Source organism: Chrysemys picta, chromosome 7 (genome assembly GCF_011386835.1).
Source record: "Chrysemys picta bellii isolate R12L10 chromosome 7, ASM1138683v2, whole genome shotgun sequence".
Classification (NCBI taxonomy): domain Eukaryota; kingdom Metazoa; phylum Chordata; order Testudines; family Emydidae; genus Chrysemys; species Chrysemys picta.
In genome coordinates this window covers 126,991,356-127,007,577 of record NC_088797.1, presented here as the reverse complement: position 1 = coordinate 127,007,577, position 16,222 = coordinate 126,991,356, and the positions used below count along the sequence as shown (strand labels likewise).

At 63.7% G+C, this 16,222-nt stretch overlaps 1 protein-coding gene across 6 annotated transcripts in view; it reads left to right on the top strand.

Annotated features, from left to right (window-relative positions):
- The window catches only part of KCNIP2 (potassium voltage-gated channel interacting protein 2), a 132,526-nt gene that overhangs the window by 78,495 nt on the left and 37,809 nt on the right, over positions 1 to 16,222 (top strand). The window contains exon 1 of one of the 6 annotated variants that reach the window (XM_065552684.1): positions 5,178 to 8,596. The exons of the other annotated variants lie outside the window; for them this stretch is intronic. Within the exon in view, the coding sequence (XP_065408756.1) occupies positions 8,494 to 8,596 (103 nt within the window). The 5' untranslated portion in view covers positions 5,178 to 8,493. Of the gene's footprint in view, positions 1 to 5,177; positions 8,597 to 16,222 lie in introns of those variants that run through there. 6 annotated transcript variants of the gene reach the window in all.

Sequence of the window (16,222 nt, the reverse complement as noted above, 5' to 3'; positions counted from 1 at the left end):
GCACACACACGCACACACACACACACATGCGCGCACACACACCCACACCACACCACACAAGGGAAGAGAGAGCTGCCGAGACAGGCAACGCAGTGTCTGTTTCTGGGCTTGCCTTTCGTTTGTAACCTCTCTGCTGGAGAAACCCGGGCCCAGCCCACGGTCTCCTCAGCCACCCCGAGACCTGGCAAACTTGTACCAGCGTCGGGCTGTTCGGGGCGTTGCATTTAGGGGCCTCGTTTTGGTGAAAGTCTCGCAGCAGCTGTTGGAAAATCTCCAGGCGTAGCGGGCTAAGTCAGATGCTTCTTAGACAGAAGGCAAACGGGGGGGGGGGGGGGGGGGGGGGACAGGAAACAAGGTGGGGAAGGGAAAGGACACGGGGGCGGGAGGTGACAAAGTCACATTCTGGGTGGGCTTTAGCTGGAGCTGCTGGAGGTGGGGCTCCCCCCCTCGGGGGCTTGCCAGAGGCCGTGCCCCAGGTGGGATCCCAGGGCTGGCTGCCCCCAGGACTCCTCGGCTGGGGGTGACTGGAGAGCTCCTCCCTGCAGCCCCCTCGTTCTGGCTTTACACCAGCTCAGCTTCCTCCTCCAGCCCCGACTCTCCCCCAGGTGCACCGGGCACAGGCGAACGGGCCCTTTTCACCTGCCCAGGCGGGGGTGAGGTGGAGACCCCGCCACGCCCCTGCTCGGCTCTCGCTAGGCCAAGCTCCGCCCCGGGCGTCGGTGTGGAGTCTAGATGCTGTGGACAGACGCCCGTTCCCCCGGGCTTTGCCTCCGTTCAGCACAGACCTCGTCCACACATGCGGGTTTGCCCGGGCACCGGTTTGGCTAGATCGGTGTGAGGCCCCCCTCCCCCGAGCTCCCCACGTGGCCCGGCTCGGAGCCCCCCCAGGACAGGAAGGAACAAGAATGATTAAAGGTCTTGAGAACATGACCTATGAAGGAAGGCTGAAAGAACTGGGTTTGTTTAGTTTGGAGAAGAGAAGACTGAGAGGGGACATGATAGCAGTTTTCAGGTATCTAAAAGGGTGTCATGAGGAGGAGGGAGAGAACTTGCTCACCTTAGCCTCTAAGGATAGAACCAGAAACAATGGGTTTAAACTGCAGCAAGGGAGGTCTAGGTTGGACATTAGGAAAAAGTTCCTAACTGTCAGGGTGGTTAAACACTGGAACAAATTGCCTAGGGAGGTTGTGGAATCTCCGTCTCTGGAGATATTTAAGAGTAGGTTAGATAAATGTCTATCAGGGATGGTCTAGACAGTATTTGGTCCTGCCATGCGGGCAGGGGACTGGACTCGATGACCTCTCGAGGTCCCTTCCAGTCCTTGAATCTATGAATCTATGAACCCCGTGCGTGGGAGGCCGATGGGGAGGGAATGCGCCTGATGCCCCGCGCCGGCCCAGATTCCCTCTCCCACTGGTCTTGCTCCGGCGCCCGCAGTGGCACTAGCACCGCCGGAGGCTGTGGGCAGCGAGGAGAGCGATGCCCTTTGTCTGGAGGGCCCGGGCGAGGCCCTGGGTTTGCAGGCCCCAGTCTCGGCTCGCTGACCAGGGTGGGGCCACGCAGTGTCTCCAGGGGGTCTCCTGCATGGCGATGTGGGTGGTGGCGCGGGTCACGCTGCCCGGCTGCCAGCTGCATCCGGGGGCGACTCGCCCATTTGCTCCCATCGCTGCGGGTGACTCTTTGGCATTCTTGGCGTCATTGCGTCTGCCTCTGGCTCCCCGGCGTGCGGCTCCGGCAGCGTTCGCTGGCATGACTCCTAGGAGCTGCTAGAGGGGGGCACTACGTTCCGACCCCCCTGCCGCCGCCGTGCTCCCCACGCCCTGGGAAATGCATTGCCGGGCTCCAGCGATGCTACACCGGGTCCCTGATCGGGCCCGACGGAGCCGCCAGCGCGTGTTGCCGCGTGTGGTGAGCGTATAACACCCTCCTCTGGAAGCCCGGCGAGCGGCCTGCGCGGTCCGGCGCTCCTTCATTGCCAGGCAGTACGTTGGGCAATTCAGAGAGCCGGCGAGCTGCCCTCTGCTGACGAGGTCTCTCTCCCGCCCGGTTAGCCTGTGCCAGCCTGGGGGCCGCCGGGAATCTCACGTCGTTCTCTAGTGTCCCGCTACATGCAAATCACCCGCTCGGATCCCTTCCCTTCCCTTCCCTTCCCTTCCCTAGCACCACTCCTGCCTGGCCGGGGCAGGACGCCCCCGCGATGCGCAGGGCCAGATGGGCCCCGAGGATCGTGCTTCGCTTTTCTGGCCTAAGGCTGTGATGACCCGGCCTCCTGCACCGCAAATCCCATCGTGCCAGGGGTGTGATCTCCTCCTGGCATCGCGGGAGGGCGGGGGAGAGAGTGGAATTGGATTTCCAGGTCAGGGGCAGGTGCCAAATGACTCTACCCCTGCCCTGCCCTGCCCTGCCTGCGGGGCTGGGTTCGCCCATCTGTCTGTCTAGAGTCCCAGGCTGTCGGAGAGGGGAGAGATGCTGCTTCCTAGTGCATGAGTCAGGACTCTCCCCTGTGGGCAATCGATGCAGCACAGCCCGAGAGCAGGCACCCAAGGGAGCAACCCGGCGTGTGCTGCCCTGACAGCGTCCTCCCCAGCCCAGGGAACGAGGCGCAGCCCTGCACGGGCACACCTGTGATGGAGGGAGCTTGCAGCGAAGCAGGGGATTTGTTGCGTCGGTCACGCAGCCGGGCGGGGTGCGTGGCACAGTGCGTGGTCCCTGTCCCCCGGGAGCCGACAGCCATTGGCATGGGTCCAGCCCAAAGGGGTGAATCGCCGGCGCTCCAGGCTCAGGGAGGGCAGGCCGTGGGCTGCAAGGGGAGCCCCAAAGACGAGCGGGGAGGCTGCTCCGCTCAGAGGGGGCAGCAGGAGCTGGAGCTTTGCATTGTCCAGCTGCATTTGGGGTGTTCCCTGGACTGGGTACGGGGGCCTCTGCCGGGCCCTGAACCGCCCCCACTGGGTCCTGGTGGCAGGACTGAATAGGGGCTGTTTGCAGGACTCCGGGGCACCAGCGGGTCCATGGGCAAGGCACTGAGTCTGCCTGGCAGCTGGGCCACGGCCCAGTGTTTGTCAGACCCGGGGCGGGGGGGAGGGGGGAGGCAGGGCTGCAGCTGCAACAGCCTCTGGGTAGATCTCAGCCAGCCAGGGACCACATGCAGCGAGTTCGGTCACTTTCCATCCCGCCCCTCTGCACCCTTGGCCACAGCTTGGGTTGATGGAAGTGTAAGGAGAGGCCAAAGACTGCAACAGCAAGGGGGCTGCAGGTCGGGAGTGAGGGGCACCGGCAGAGCTGTCGGGGGCTGGGCCGGCAGGGGGCTGCGGGTCGGGAGTGAGGGGCACCGGCAGAGCTGTCAGGGGCTGGGCCGGCAGGGGGCTGCGGGTCGGGAGTGAGGGGCACCGGCAGAGCTGTCAGGGGCTGGGCCGGCAGGGGGCTGTGGGTCGGGAATGAGGGGCACCGGCAGAGCTGTCGGGGGCTGGGCCGGCAGGGGGCTGCGGGTCAGGAGTGAGGGGCACCGGCAGAGCTGTCGGGGGCTGGGCCGGCAGGGGGCTGCGGGTCGGGAGTGAGGGGCACGGGCAGAGCTGTCGGGGGCTGGGCCGGCAGGGGGCTGCGGGTCGGGAGTGAGGGGCACGGGCAGAGCTGTCGGGGGCTGGGCCGGCAGGGGGCTGCGGGTCGGGAGTGAGGGGCACCGGCAGAGCTGTCGGGGGCTGGGCCGGCAGGGGGCTGCGGGTCGGGAGTGAGGGGCACCGGCAGAGCTGTCGGGGGCTGGGCCGGCAGGGGGCTGCGGGTCGGGAGTGAGGGGCACCGGCAGAGCTGTCGGGGGCTGGGCCGGCAGGGGGCTGCGGGTCGGGAGTGAGGGGCACCGGCAGAGCTGTCGGGGGCTGGGCCGGCAGGGGGCTGCGGGTCGGGAGTGAGGGGCACGGGCAGAGCTGTCGGGGGCTGGGCCGGCAGGGGGCTGCGGGTCGGGAGTGAGGGGCACCGGCAGAGCTGTCGGGGGCTGGGCCGGCAGGGGGCTGCGGGTCGGGAGTGAGGGGCACCGGCAGAGCTGTCGGGGGCTGGGCCGGCAGGGGGCTGCGGGTCGGGAGTGAGGGGCACCGGCAGAGCTGTCGGGGGCTGGGCCGGCAGAGGGCTGCGGGTCGGGAGTGAGGGGCACCGGCAGAGCAGTGGGCAGGGGGAACTCAGGAGGGGCTGCAGGCCGGATGCCATAGGAAGCCCGGGCTGCTTGTTCCGTCGGTGACCAGGGAGGGCGCTCTCCGGCCAGGGCCTGGCTGCCGCACCCTGCATGCGGCCAGGGTGGAGCCAGCCTGGGGAGGGGCCTGTTTTCTAGCCCCTAGACCGGCCACCCCACTCAGTGATATGTGGAGAAAGGGTGCCCCCTTGTGGCAATAAATTGGAGTGGCAACATTGCAGAGTGTGGTGTGGGGGGGTCCGTCTCAGCCCCGTCCGGGCAGACACCGGCGCTGGTCGCAGAACTAAACATTGACGGCAGCTTAGGGACAAGGGGTCCCGACTTGGTCGCACTTCTCCTGTGCACACAGAGGAAAGGCCGGACCAGCGCCAGGCGGACTTGGTGCTTTAACGGGGCCAGTTTCACAAAGCTACAAACAATTATGAGCCGGACCAGCTGGGAAGCAGAATTTATTCAGAAAAAAGTGACTGATCATTGGGAATTGGTTAAGAACACTTTGCCAGATGCCCTGAAAGCCACGATGGAGGAAGAAGGGTGACCTGGTTAAAGGGGACCAGGCTTAGAGGTAGGGTTACCATATTTCAAAAGGAGGACACTAAGGGGGAGCTGGACAGGGGGTACAGTTCGGGGAGTTGGAAGGGGTACCTGTGGCATGGGTACTCACTGGAGGTGAGGTGGGGCAGTGTCGCTCCCTGTCACGTGGCAGGGCAGCTGGCACAAGCCCGGGATGCAGCGACAGCCGTCAGTCAGCACCTCCCTGTGGAACCCCCTCCCCAAGGCTAGGAGCCAGGACCTGGGTGGGTAGGATCCGGCAGCTGTGGCTGCAGGGGAATGAACCAATCAGCTGCCGATGCAGGGGAGGGACCAATCAGGAAGTGGGCCAATCGGGGCTCTTTCTGAGCTGCAGCATCTGCTCTAAAAAAATCCCAGATACTGCCTGTTATTTGAAAAATCCACCTGGACAGAGGACGGAGCCTCAAAAAAGAGGCAATGTCTGAGAAAACCTGGATGCACGGTAACCCTATTTAGAGGGGAAGTTAAGGAAGCTATAAAATCACTCTCTCTCTCTCTCTCTAGAGAGATAACAAATGGAAGCAAGGGGAAGTTGATAGTAATGAATATAAATCAGAATCTAGGAGTTGTAGAAAATTGATAAGGGAAGCAAAGGGACACAGAACTCTATGGCCAGCAGAAGGCATTTTTAAGTGTATTAGGAACAAAAAGAATCCTGAAAATTGTACTTGTCCATTTGTCATGGACTCGCAGATCGTGCCCACTCTTGGCCCCGTGCGGTCCATGGGGGGTGCCCTTTCACTGAGACAGCCCTTCTCGGGGGTCCACTCTCTCTCGGGGTTAGGCCCCTCCACCTCCTGGAGCCGCACCTCTCTGAGCCTTAGCACGTCTGTCTCTCGCCATGGGCCCCCTCAGGGAGTCCACTCGTTCTGGACTCCTGGGGCCTCCACCCCCCGAAGGGTTTATGGAAAATAGGTTCTGTCAAAGTAACTTAGTATCTGGTTTTTGATGAGATTCCAAGTTTGATTTTAAGGGTGATGGTGTTGACGTACTAGACTGCTGTAAGCGGTTTGACTTGTTACCGCACAACATTTTGGTTAGAACAATATAAAATTCCCATGGCCCTCATTAACTGGATGAAAAGCTGCCTGGCTGTGAGGCATCAAATGTAACAGTAACCGGGGACACCTCATGGACGGGGTGCCTTTCTAGTGGGGTTCTGCAGGGACAGATTCGTGGCCTGCGCTAATTAACATGTTTTTATTAACGATCTATGCAGCGCTGGTGTAGCCATGTCGGTCCCAGGACATTAGAGGGACAAGGTGGGTGAGGTCGTAGCTTTTATCAGACCGCTGCTGGTGGTGAAAGTGACAAGCTCTCGAGCTTACACAGAGCTCTTCCTTCGCTCTCAGACACGCGTCACAGCTAAATAACTGGTGGAACAGAGTGTTTAGCATAAGGAGTTAACACACATTTCAAGGGACCATTCAAGGTGAAGTGGCCTGTTAACACCCTCCAGTCATGGGGGGAGTTGGGGATGGGGGGCTAGTGGGTTACAGTTTGTGGTAATGAGCTATAAATCCCATGTCTCTATTAATCCATGATGTTTAGTGTCTAGCAAAGTGATGAATGTAAGCTTCCAGGCTCGTCTTGTGAGGACTGAGAGGTCAGCGACAGAGTGATCGCTGTGTGAAAAGTGTTCGCTCCCAGGTGACCGGGTGGGTTTGTCTTTTATCACTTTTCTGTGAGAGTTCATTTGAGAGCATAGGGATTGTCTGGTTTCACCCACAGAGTTGGAAATCTGTGAGCAGGGTTCGGTTGTCTGTCCAGGGGATGAGAATATCCTGGCTGGAGCTCAGGGGTCTCGTTGGTTTCCTGGTGCACTTGTCCCGAGGTGACCCGTGAAGAGGTCAGCACCCCGGGGAGCCGTCCTAGCCCCCAGGGCTGTTCCCTGGGTCCCAGCCCAGCCCCGCCTGCTCTCTAGCAAAACCGCTTCTCAGCAGCCGGCTGGATCCTACCACCCAAAGTCACCACGACCTCGGGCACCCACCAGCCCTGCCCCCGGCCCCACTCCCTGCTGGGGGGAGTTGATCCCGTTCAGCTAAAAGAAAAATCACCCTGAACATTCCCCCCATACTAGCCACCACCTGCTCCTGCCCCAATTCCCCTCACCCCGGCCCGGCCCCACTGCTCCCCTGAGTCCTCCAGCCTGGGATGCAGCCGGACCTGCGTTAAACTGGGCCCTGAGACTTGCCCTCTCTGCTGCCTGGGGGAAGGTGACCCTGTGCCCACAGCACCAGCCTGGGAGCCAGGACTCCTGGGTTCCATCCCACACGGGCTGATTCTGGCCGAGGAGCCATGTCCCTGCTCCGTGCCTCAGTTTCCCCCGCAGTTACAGGGGACAGTGACCCCGAGGCTGCCCGCTCTGCCATGGAAATGCCGAGCATCAGTACTGCCACGCCCAGCTGCCCTGCTCTGGCCATCGCTTGGCAGGGAACACTCCCCGAATCCCAGAGCAGGGTCCGTCCCCTGCCAGGGGCTGGGCCCGGGGGGTCAGTGTCCAGTGCAGGCAGTGGGGGCCGGAGAGGTTCAAGGGGCTGGACTGTGAGCCCCAGGGGCTGATTCCTCTCCCTAGAACCGAGGCAGCCTGGGTGGCAGCTGGGCTGGTCCCGACCCCGCTCCAGCCCTGCCCCAGCCTTGGGTTCGCAAGGCCCAGGCCCTCTGTGGCCTCTGCTAAGGGGCTGCTGGTGCCACGTGCAACCAGAGGCTTTGGTCACAGCCACGAAGAACGGGACCCACCAAACAGCCAGCAAACAGGAACCCCGGGGCTTGCTATCCACTTGGGCGGGGACAGAGAGAAGTGGGAGGAGGAGAGTCCTGTTCCTCACGGCCAGCCCCCTGAAGGGCAGATCCATTCACCTGCGGAACTCGCTGCCGCAGGACCATAGCGAGGTACAGAGAGAGCCAGGCAGTCGGGTGACCAAAGCAAAGGAGCGTTGGTGTCAATGGCTGTAAAGCCAGGTGCATTCTGGGACCTGAGTCCTGAGACACACTAACTGGGGGGAGGGGGGGCAAGGCAAGAGGGGGGAAGGCAGCAGACCCCCCCACCCCCCACCCCGAACTGTCCCTATGCCCCCTGCATGCAGGCTGGCACAGTCCTGGCCCCCAGCCTAGGTGGCATGTTGCTCTCCTCCCATGCTGTGCCAGGCATCTTGAGGGCAGGCATCAGGCAGAGGATGGCACCGGGGGGGTGCATGCCCCCCCCAATAGCTGGCTGGGAGCAGCACTGGGAGGGGGGGCACAGAGGATGTACCGGAGCCGTTCCTCCCTGTGGATGTTTAACCCAGCGTCCCCGGAGGGGAGCTGAGATCCTCTTAATATCTGTGGCCCGTTTGCTTAGCAACCGCATTAAGCAAATCGATGGAGGTGGTGTCATTGGAATGGGAGGGCATGGCTCCCCCCCACCCCCCCGCACTGCCTCCCTCACTCCCTCTCTACTCGCACACGTCCTCCAGCCCCGCTCTAGCAAGGTGGACGGCTCCTTTGGGCTGCCTAGGACTGGCCAACTCTCTGCCCGGCACAGTGGGGCACCTCCGCCGTGGGGTTCTGGACGGCAGGGGCTGGTCCGGTGCCGGATGGCGGGGGCCCCCCAGGAGGAGGGGTGAAGGCTGATGCCCCCACGGCAGGCCTGGCGGCTCCGTGGAGATGCGCGTCCCGGCGGTCGTGGCGTCTGGCTGATTGGGGCGCCGGGGGGAGCTAGCCGGTCGGGGGCCGGGGGGGCCATGCCCTGAGCTCCCCTCACCATGAACCTGGAAGGGCTGGAGGTGATCGCTGTGCTGGTGGTGCTGGTTCTGTTTGTCAAGGTGCTGGAGCAGTTCGGCCTCTTTGAACCCGTCTCCTTGGAAGGTAACGTGGCGGGCGCAGCGCTGGGGCACGGGCCAGCCTGGGCTAGCGAAACCCACCGGCCTCTTGGTGCCTCACAGGAGGGATGATGGGGTGAGCAGGGGACAGCCTGGGCAGCCAGGGCTCTGCCCGGTGCCCCAGCTTGCCAGCCAGGGTCCGGCAGTGCCCAGCAGTTTGCGAGGTGCCCAAGCCCCTCGGTGCCCTGGGGCTGGGAGTTGGCTTGAGCCCCCAGGAGAAGGCAAGGGGCTCTCTGCTCCGAGCGCAGGAAGCTCACAGTCCAGGGCAGGGCGAGACGCTGCGCCCCACGGGCAGGGCCCCAGTGCGGACGGGCACTCGGGCAGACCCCCACCAGAGTCCCGGCAGAGGCAGGGACTGAAAGGTGAGGGCCTGGGCTTGCGTAGCTGGTGCCTGTGCCCACGCGGGCGATAGGGTCGTAGGGCTGTGCGAGGGATGCCTTTCGGGTGCCTGGGGGAGGGTGGAGAATCCCAAACCCTGTAGCCAGCCTGCGCCAGGCCCTGGGGATGCTGCCCTCCCCGGGCAAGACGGGCAAGGTGGGGCGAGCCGGGCTGCGGGTGTCTAGCTGCTCAGCTCTTCTGGGGTGGGGGTGGAAGGAGCGGGGGGCTAGGCTCCCTCTAAGGCCCCGGTGAGTTCAGGGTGACCTGCAGTGGTGGGGGGGCCCAGGGCCCCATGCACGTCCCACAATCCGCTCTCTAGGGCGGCGCCCTCTGGCAGTGGGGCTCCTCCCCCAGGACCGGTCCCGTGGCCCCCCAGAACTGGAGTACGCTGGTGTGTAGACGTGTGGACCATGGTCACCACGCGGCCTCGGGGCAGAGCCTAGGGATGTGGAGGGCTGGGTAGGGCATGTGTGTGAGCCCCCCCCTTCCCTCCCTTCCACTCCCCTTCCCTGGGTGCATTTGGAACTGCTCTGCTGTGTGTCCGAGCCCCTGCGTGCTGGTGGATCTTCATGTAGGTTGGCTGCGGGAGCGGGACCTGGGCTGCGGGAGCAGGGGGGGGCTCTGAGCTCTGTACTTGGTGACCCCATGGAGCTGTGAGTGAGCCAGGATCGGGGTTGGGAGAGCGTGATACAACCCCCTCCCAGCCTGGCCCCATCAGAGGCCCCTGATGAGCTGTGTCCAGTCCCGGTGGACAATCAATGGACAGGCTTCCTCCCCCAGCAGAGCGCCAGCCTGCGGAACTCACCGCCGCAGGAGCCTCATGGCACCAAGTCCTGCAGCTGGGGCCAGCCAAGGTCGGGTCTGAGACATCCCTCCCCATCCAGCTGCCCCATGGGCTCGGGCTGGCCTGGGAGCAGCTAGCCGTGCTGCAGAGACCTTCCAGGCTAGTCCTGTCTCAGTGGCACAGGCCCCCCCCTTGTGCCAGCCTCGGGAGCTCTCTGCAGGACCCCGCTCCACCTAGGAATCCCGTGGGGCCACAGCCCCCTACCAAGCCCGACTCCCCCTCTGCGCTCCATTCAGGTACTGGGGAGTGTCCTTTGCCGGGGTGGGTGGCTTAGCACAGCCGCTATCTGAGGGCCGGAAGCCATCTAGTATTTCCCTCGAACCCGCTCAATCCGCCCGCACGGCCCCGTGCTGGCAACACGCAGAGTTTCCAGGCACTGCCCCACTGGGCAGCTCCAGCACAGAGCCGGGAAGCAGCCGGCCCCCGGTCACGCAGCAAGTCGGGCGGAGCTGGGGAGAGAACCCAGGAGTCCTGCCTCCTACAGCTCCCATGGGGAGCTGGCCCCTAGCCCCACCCCCACTCAGGTCCTTGCAGCCAGACAGGGCCCCATGTCCACATCACCCCCCTGCCCTGGTGCTGGTCTGGCCGCCCCAGCAGCAGGTCTCGTCTCCTCTCCAGACCAGCCACTGGAGGGTGACAGTGAGTCTCAGGTTAAATCCATTCGCAGCCTGGGCCCCTCAGTGCAGCTCCCCTGCTGCTCCCGTCTGACCCAGCACGGGCCACTTCCTGTCCGTTCCCAGCTCCGCCGATGACCCCATGGGCTCCCTCAGCCCCCTGACAATTTCAGCCCTGGACTCCACCCCCCAGCTCTGCCAAGTCACTATCACCATCTCCATGGGAAAACTGAGGCATGGAGGGGTGGCGCCTGCTCGTGGTCACTCGGCGCGTCTGTGCCAGGGCTGGAAATAGAACCCAGGAGTCCTGGCTCCTCATCCGGGGTTTGATTTCTATGGATGAAGCCACCCTGACTCCACATGGTGGAGCCGGAGGGAGTGAAGGTGGCGGGGGGGGGGGCGCACTGGTTATTAACAGTGAGTTGCACAGGAGTGGGGAGCAGTGTCTTCGGCCGGACGCCCAAACCCCTGAGTTTCGGCACCAAAGTCACAGCATCGATCGCTGGCTGCTCCGCACTGCGATAGCCGGAGCTGGAACGAAGGCTCCGGGGCACTGGGGTGGGGTGGGGTGGGGGGGCAGCTTCTCTTGTGTTCCCTGCCTCCCCCCGCCCCCCCCCAGCACTCAAGCAGCCCCCTGCCTGCACCTCCGGCTCTGCTACCGTGCGGCTGCTCCCTGCATCTGGCCTTGTCCAGGGGGCCATGCCCTGGGCAAAGCCTCTTCCTGTCCCCGTGGCGACAGGAGGGGGTGTCCCCGTGGCGACAGGAGGGGGTGTCCCCATGGCGACAGGAGGGGGGTGCCCACCAGCCCTAGGGCAGTAGCTGAGAGCTCTGCTGTCCCCGTCAGGCATCAGAACCCTCCTGCGGCTGGTGGGGAGCTGACGTAGCCCCACGGGGCCTGTTCTCCTGCCCCCCGGGTGGCTGGGGAATCCCCCCCCCCTTGGCTGAAGCTGGCTCTTCAGGGAGCAGGGCCCTCCGCCTGCCTGTGCCGTGCTGGGGCTGCCGATCGCCCCTCGCACCCGTGCAGGGAAGGGCGGTAGCTGCAGTGGGGCCCAAAGCTGGCCCACGCCCCACAGTTTTGGCCTGGGCACGTCTGCGGCTGGGCCAGGGAGCGAGGGGCAGCGAGCGGCGCGATGGTGTCTCCGCACGTGTCCCCCAAAGGGCAGTCCCCCCCGGTGAATTGGCTGCCGCTGCGGATCAAGTCTCCAGGGTGGCCCTTGGAGGGCGGAGGGGGCAGCATCGCTGGGCCGCTCTTGCTTTCACTGCCTCGAAAGCCCCCGAAAGCCCCCGGCTCCTCACCACCCCCACCCCTGCTGTCCCATTAGTGCAGGCACATTCGCTACCCCCCCCCATTCCCCTGGTGCTGAACAGCTCCCCGCTTCCCCCGGGGGAGGGAAAGGAACCTGCAACTGCAGGCCTGGTCCCAGGGCTTAATTTGTGCCAGGGCTAGCCAGGCTGGGTCGTAGCCCCGGCACCTCCGGGCCTGGCGGTTCGTAGCCCCAGCACCTCCGGGCCTGGCGTGCCAGGTACGAAAGTAAAAATATTGCTTGCGCCCCGACACCTCTTTCATTACAAATGAAGCACTGCCTGGCTCCCATGGAGACGCTGCCCCCCAGCTGTGGGTTGTACGGGGGGGACACTATGGGCTAAGGGTGCAGATGTCAGGACATGTATCATGGGGGGTAGGGGGTAGGGCTGTGCCGGCGATGCGGGGTCAGGGCTGCTAGCCCAGGGAGGGGGCTGGAGGCCGTACTGTGCTCCTCTCCTGGGACTTTCCCTTTTCTGTCTGGGGATCTCCGAGCACTTTGCAAACTCGCTCCCTGTCTCCGACCCACAGCTGGGGAGACGGAGGCCTGACCGACGGGCAGTGTCGCCCCATGGTTATCACATAGACTTGTGCAGCAACGGACCTGGGTTCTGCTCCCCCGGCTGTGTGACCTCGGGCGAATCGCTCCCCCCAGTGTCTCCACAGCTGTGCAATGTTCGGAGGCCCAGGGTGGAGTGAACCTTATTTCATGCCGGGGGGCACATAACTCGCAATGCCGGGGGGGCACCCCGCTGCCTGTCGAGCGCCCCCTGCTGCTCCCTCCCCTGTCTCCTCACCAGCTCTGCGCTGCCCCTGCCTTCCCCAGCAGCAGCAGGCGCCAGTAACCGGCAGGCACACAGTCACTTATATCTGTCCCCGGGGACGAATTTCCACCCCTCTCCTCGAGCAAATTTTCCTGTCCCCGGCACTCTCCCCCCGCCCCCCCCCCCCCGGCCGCCTCCCCCCATGCGTTATTTACGAGCCCTGCCAGGGCATCGCTGTGACCACAGAGAGCCCGGCTGCATCGCGTCGGCGGGTGAACTAATACAGCTAATGGCTTCAGGCTGCTAATGGAGCGCCAAGGCCCTGCCATCCCTCTGGCCGATCGATGCAGCCTGCCCTGCTCCCTCCCCACCCCCGCAGGCGTGCGGAGCTGGCACCGCTGGTCGAAAGCGCCCGATGCTGAGCTAGGGCATCAGGGCTTGGAGCTGGGATCCTGTTCTGCTCCCCTCCCCCTCTGTCCCCCAAAGGTGGGAGCCAGAGCCCCCGTGAGCGGCCCATGGGTGACTGGGATGTAGAGAGCGATCCGTTCGTGTGGCTTGGCCTTGTGGGGACCTGAGTGGGACATTCCATGGGGCTCTTCATCAGCTGCCGCCTTCCAGCTCAGAGGTGGCTGCCTGTCAGTGGTGGGCATCTTGTGGATGGAGCTAAGGAGATGGAAGCAGGCACTGCCCTGGCACCCGGTGTGACGGAGCAGGGAGCAGGGCAGATTTGACCTGGGAATGTTGCAGGGGGGTTGCAGTGGGGATGTGGGACTTCCCTTGAAGGGAGCTACCTGAGCTGTAACCTGAGCCAGGAACGGGGGTGGGGAGAATTAACACCTTCTGCCCGGGAGACTGAACAAAGGAGAGGAGCAGCGGGAGGGGCTGGGAGTTGAGTTTCGGTTGGGGCTGGGTGGTGCAAGGCAGGGAACCCCAAGCTGGGGTCTAAGCTCCCTGAACCTCCCAGAGGGACCTAATTGAGGGGGGTCTGGTCGTACCTACACGCTCTGCTTGAGACTGTGTTCCTGTCCTTGAATAAACCTTCTGCTTTACTGGCTGGCTGAGAGTCGCAGTGAATCTCGGGAAGAGGGGTGCAGGGCCCTAACTCCCCCACAATCCGCAACAACTGGTGGCAGCGACGGGATCTACTGCACCCCGTGGACGGCGCTTCCTGCAGTAAGTGACTGGGGAGCAGTAAAACGAAGGGGGATTGACGGGGACCAGGCCTGCTGAAGAGTGGGAGAGAGACGGTTATTACCCCTGGGAGTGTGTGACCAGCGAGAAGGACTTTTGCAGTAACAGGGTCCCCCGGGGGGATCGCAGCGAGTGGTCCCAGGGGCGGAGGAGTCTGCAGCTCGACCCTGGCAGAGAGGCGGTGACCTCGAGAAGGGCTGGCACACTAGGGGTCCCCCTGGGAACTGTGGGGAGCTGTGAGCACACAGGCCGGTGAGTGGCCAGCAGGAAGATGTATGCCAAGCGGCTTAAGAGCGACCTGGTGGAGCTGTGCAAGCAGAGGCAGCTGCGCATTGGGAGGCTCACCAAAGAACAGCTCATTGCCCAGCTGGAGGCGGAAGATCGCGTGAATGAACTGATCCCTGTGTATCAGGGAAGCAGCCTGGCAAATGCAGCGCAGGCACCAGTGTCTGTCCCAGCTGGGAGTGGTCAGCCGGCTGCTGAGGGCTTCCCGAGACCCCTCCTTCCTATGCCTAGGGGAAGGGTGGGGAGGAGCCCAGCAAATACCGAAGGCGCCGTGATCCCCCCGGCCAGCAGGGGGTCCCCCCGGCGAAGCCCGCCGGCCAGCAGAGGAGCCTCCCGGCGACGTTCGGCATCCGGGGAGCGGAATTGGCTGGAATGGGAGAAAGAGCTAAAACTGAGGGAGCTGGAGGATCGTGAACAACAGAGACAGCATGAAGAGAGACAGCGTCAGCATGAACGGGAGGAGAAAGAGAGACAAAGACAGCATGAAGAGAGACAGAGACAGGAGAATGAGAGACAGCGTCAGCATGAACTGGAACTGGCGAGACTGAGGGGCAGCGAACCCCCGGCTGCGGTGAGTGAGGGGGGACCCAGGACTGCACGGAGCTTTGATAAGTGCATCATGGCCCCATACAAGGAGGGGGAGGACATGGATGACTTCCTGGAGGCCTTTGAGACGGCCTGCGAGCTGCACCGGGTGGATCCCGCGGACAGACTCCGGGTCCTTACCCCCTTACTGGACCCCAAATCCGTGGCATTGTACCGCCAACTGGGAGAGGCAGAGAAAGGGGACTACGAACTATTCAAAAGGGCCCTGCTACGAGAGTTTGGGCTGACTCCTGAGATGTACCGGGAAAGGTTCCGGGGTCAAGATAAAACCCCTGAGATCTCATATTTGCAACTAGCCGTCCGCATGGAAAGATACGCCAGCAAGTGGGCTGGTGGGGCCCAGACGAAGGAGGACCTGATTAAACTGCTGGTACTGGAGCAACTGTATGAGCGGTGCCCATCCGACCTGAGGCTGTGGTTGGTGGACAGAAAGCCAGAGAACCCGCGACACGCCGGGCAGCTGGCTGATGAGTTTGTAAAGAGCCGGTCAGGGGGTGGCAGGGAGGAGCCCCAAAGGAACAGGCCCGCCGCGATGCAGAGAGAGAGTCACCCTGGGACCTCCCAAAGGGGGAATATGGGGAATCCCCTCCCACGGGGAAGGCCCAGCATCAGGGACAACCGACCGGCTCGAGGGGACCCACGGGACCTGAGCTGCTATTACTGCGGCCGAAGAGGCCACGTTCGGGCCCAGTGCCCCAAGCTCAAGGACAGACTGAGCAGACCGAACCCGCACCGGGTTAACTTGGTAGAGGCCCAGACGGACGAGGGGCAGGCTTCCCACGCAAGAGGGGCTGGCAGCTTATCAACTGCTCAAGAGAGAGAAGGGCCCCCGGCCAGCTTCTCTGGGGGGCCAGATGCTCCGGATTCAAAGTTCTCCGTTTACAGGGTTGGCGCGGGGCTGTCCCTGCGGAGCGAGTGCCTTGTTCCCCTGGAGGTGGATGGGAAGAAAGTTTATGGATACTGGGACACGGGCGCAGAGGTGACACTGGCCCGGCCCGAGGTGGTGGCCCCAGATCGGGTGGTGCCCAACACCTTCCTGACCCTGACCGGGGTGGGCGGGACCCCATTCAAGGTTCCCGTAGCGAGGGTACACCTGAAATGGGGGGCCAAGGAGGGCCCCAAGGACGTGGGAGTGCACCACCATTTGCCCACTGAGGTGTTGATGGGGGGGGACCTAGAGGACTGGCCAAGCAGCCCCCAGACCGCCTTAGTCGTGACCCGTAGCCAGAGCCGGCGAGGGGCACTACGCCCTGACCTTGGGAAGGATGTCCCACCGGAGGCACCGAACCCTTCCCGGGTGGGGAGGGAACACCCAAGGACAGGCCGCGGGGTGGCTGGGGCTTCCGACCCAGCCGACGAGAGGGAGCAGGTCCCCATCCCTTCCTCAGCCGCCGAGTTCCAGGCCGAGTTGCAGAAGGACCCCTCCCTGCGGAAGCTAAGGGGCCTGGCTGACCTCAGTGTGGGACAGACCATGAGGAGAGGATGCAAGGAGAGGTTCCTGTGGGAGAAGGGGTTCCTCTACCGAGAGTGGGCTCCCCCGGGGGAAGTGGAGTCGTGGGGGATCAGGAGGCAGCTGGTGGTTCCCCAGAAGTTTCGCCACAAGCTACTGTACCTGGCCCATGACATC